At 45.7% G+C, this 1714-nt stretch overlaps 1 protein-coding gene across 1 annotated transcript; it reads left to right on the top strand.

The window, feature by feature from the left end:
* Nucleotides 1-1133: 1133 nt before the first annotated feature.
* PPTG_19828 (hypothetical protein) lies at nt 1134-1651 on the top strand (the record flags this gene model as incomplete). The annotated part of the gene is made up of 2 exons (XM_008918405.1): nt 1134-1573; nt 1633-1651. The coding sequence occupies 2 exons, from the start codon at nt 1134-1136 to the stop codon at nt 1649-1651; spliced, it is 459 nt and encodes a 152-aa protein (XP_008916653.1).
* Between the last annotated feature and the right edge of the window lie 63 nt (nt 1652-1714).

Genomic DNA, 1714 nt, shown 5'->3' with positions numbered 1-1714 from the left:
ACGTCGCTTTGGATGGCTCCGGAAGTGATGATTGGAAACGCGTACGATGAGAAGGCAGACATGTTTTCTTTTGGAGTGGTGCTGTCGGAACTGTCGGTCCATTCAATGCCTTATTCTCATGCAAAACGTCCCGGGTCGAAAGAGCAATTGTCGCCATTGGTTATTCTCCATCGAGTAGTAACGGGAACGCTAAGCGTCGATTTTTCACAGACTGGCCCACAGAATATGGTAAGGCTGGGCCTTGCTTGTGTGTCCATGGATCCTACGAAGAGACCGACCGCATCCGAAGCAATGCGAGTACTCCACGCCGTCTTGATGCAAGAAGTATCAAACTAGATGACTACCAACTTTTTGAAAACTCAAAGGGCCGAGATATTGAGAGCTACGACTTCTTGTCAAAAAATACCCATTGAAACTCTCTTCTGTAGAGCTCGCAATTGTTATTATAGTAACTGATTACTAGCAGTAAAAGTTTCTAGTATTTTTTCACTTTTGGTTGATTTTACTAAAAGAATACGCTTGGGGACAATTTCTAAACAAATTCAGTATATTCTTGTTTGATGTGCTTAACGCTCCATACTTTGTCGCGAAGCTGAACTCTTAAATTTGTTTCAAGGGTACTGTAGCACAAAACTATGATCGTTCGGCGGCCAATAGTGCGATATAGAGTTGTTACCACGTTCCAGCACCGCAAATAAATTGAATGACAACAGGGAGATCTTAAGCTCGATATCTTTAACTGGAGGTAGCTGCTTGGTGCTTTCGGGACATCTACAAACAAGCATCGCTCGAGTGTTAAACCAGAGTACTGGATGTCCCCGACCACCTCACAATAATCGCTTGCATGTCTGTGAATTCTAAAATGAGCAAATCTAGTTCAAGTACCATCGCAATGGCGGTTACTATACTAAGTAATGGATTATTAATATAGAAGTGAGGGGAAAATCCGCAATCATACAAGTGAGTTGATTTAATGGAGGTCGGTCAGAATGTCGTCTCTCATCTAGGTTTACGGTGGTGCGCCTAGCCTTTTGCAATTGGCAAACATGAAGATTTGTTTGTCTCAGACAGAAAATCCTCCATGGCCTCGTCATTTGATAAGCTTACGGGTCATTTCCGAAGTGGCCATTGCCATGGAGAACCCATTCCATAACCGTGTTGGCACGATGGTCCGCAACATTTCCAACAAGTTTAACGAGTACGAGGCGGTCGTGGAAGAGCACTTGACAAAGACACAAACACGAGTCAAAGACAAACTGAGAAGCAACAAGAAATCACCCAATGGAGTCGAACACGGCGAGGCCTCTCCAGCGAACCGTTTCTCTGTTGTCGGAGAGCAGTTAGCCCACACATCCGGGCGACTGAGAGATAGACTCAGCAGCCACGAACGAAACATCTCCGAGAAAACAGCGCATATCCTGTCGAAAGCTGGCGTGTCCAAGATGTTTCATTCACTTCGTGAAGAGCTTCATCGAGACACAGCATCGACCGAGTCTTTTAATGCAAAGAGGTCAGACGATGACCCGAAGGGATCAATCGGCTCTCAAAAACCAGTTGAGGGGCTAAACGTGTCGTTTGTTGACCAGAGTACCGTCACTCCGGAGTGGGAGGCGTCTGGGGGTTCCTATACAGAATTCTACACGGACGATGATACAATCAACAAGGCGCGGATACCTCGTGAGAAGGTGGTTGTGCAGGAGTTTATCAGTCGTGG

This window comes from Phytophthora parasitica, assembly GCF_000247585.1.
Source record: "Phytophthora parasitica INRA-310 unplaced genomic scaffold supercont2.200, whole genome shotgun sequence".
Lineage (NCBI taxonomy): Eukaryota > Oomycota > Peronosporomycetes > Peronosporales > Peronosporaceae > Phytophthora > Phytophthora nicotianae.
Note: the sequence above shows the minus strand (reverse complement) of the source record. Positions and strands in the feature narration are given on the sequence as shown.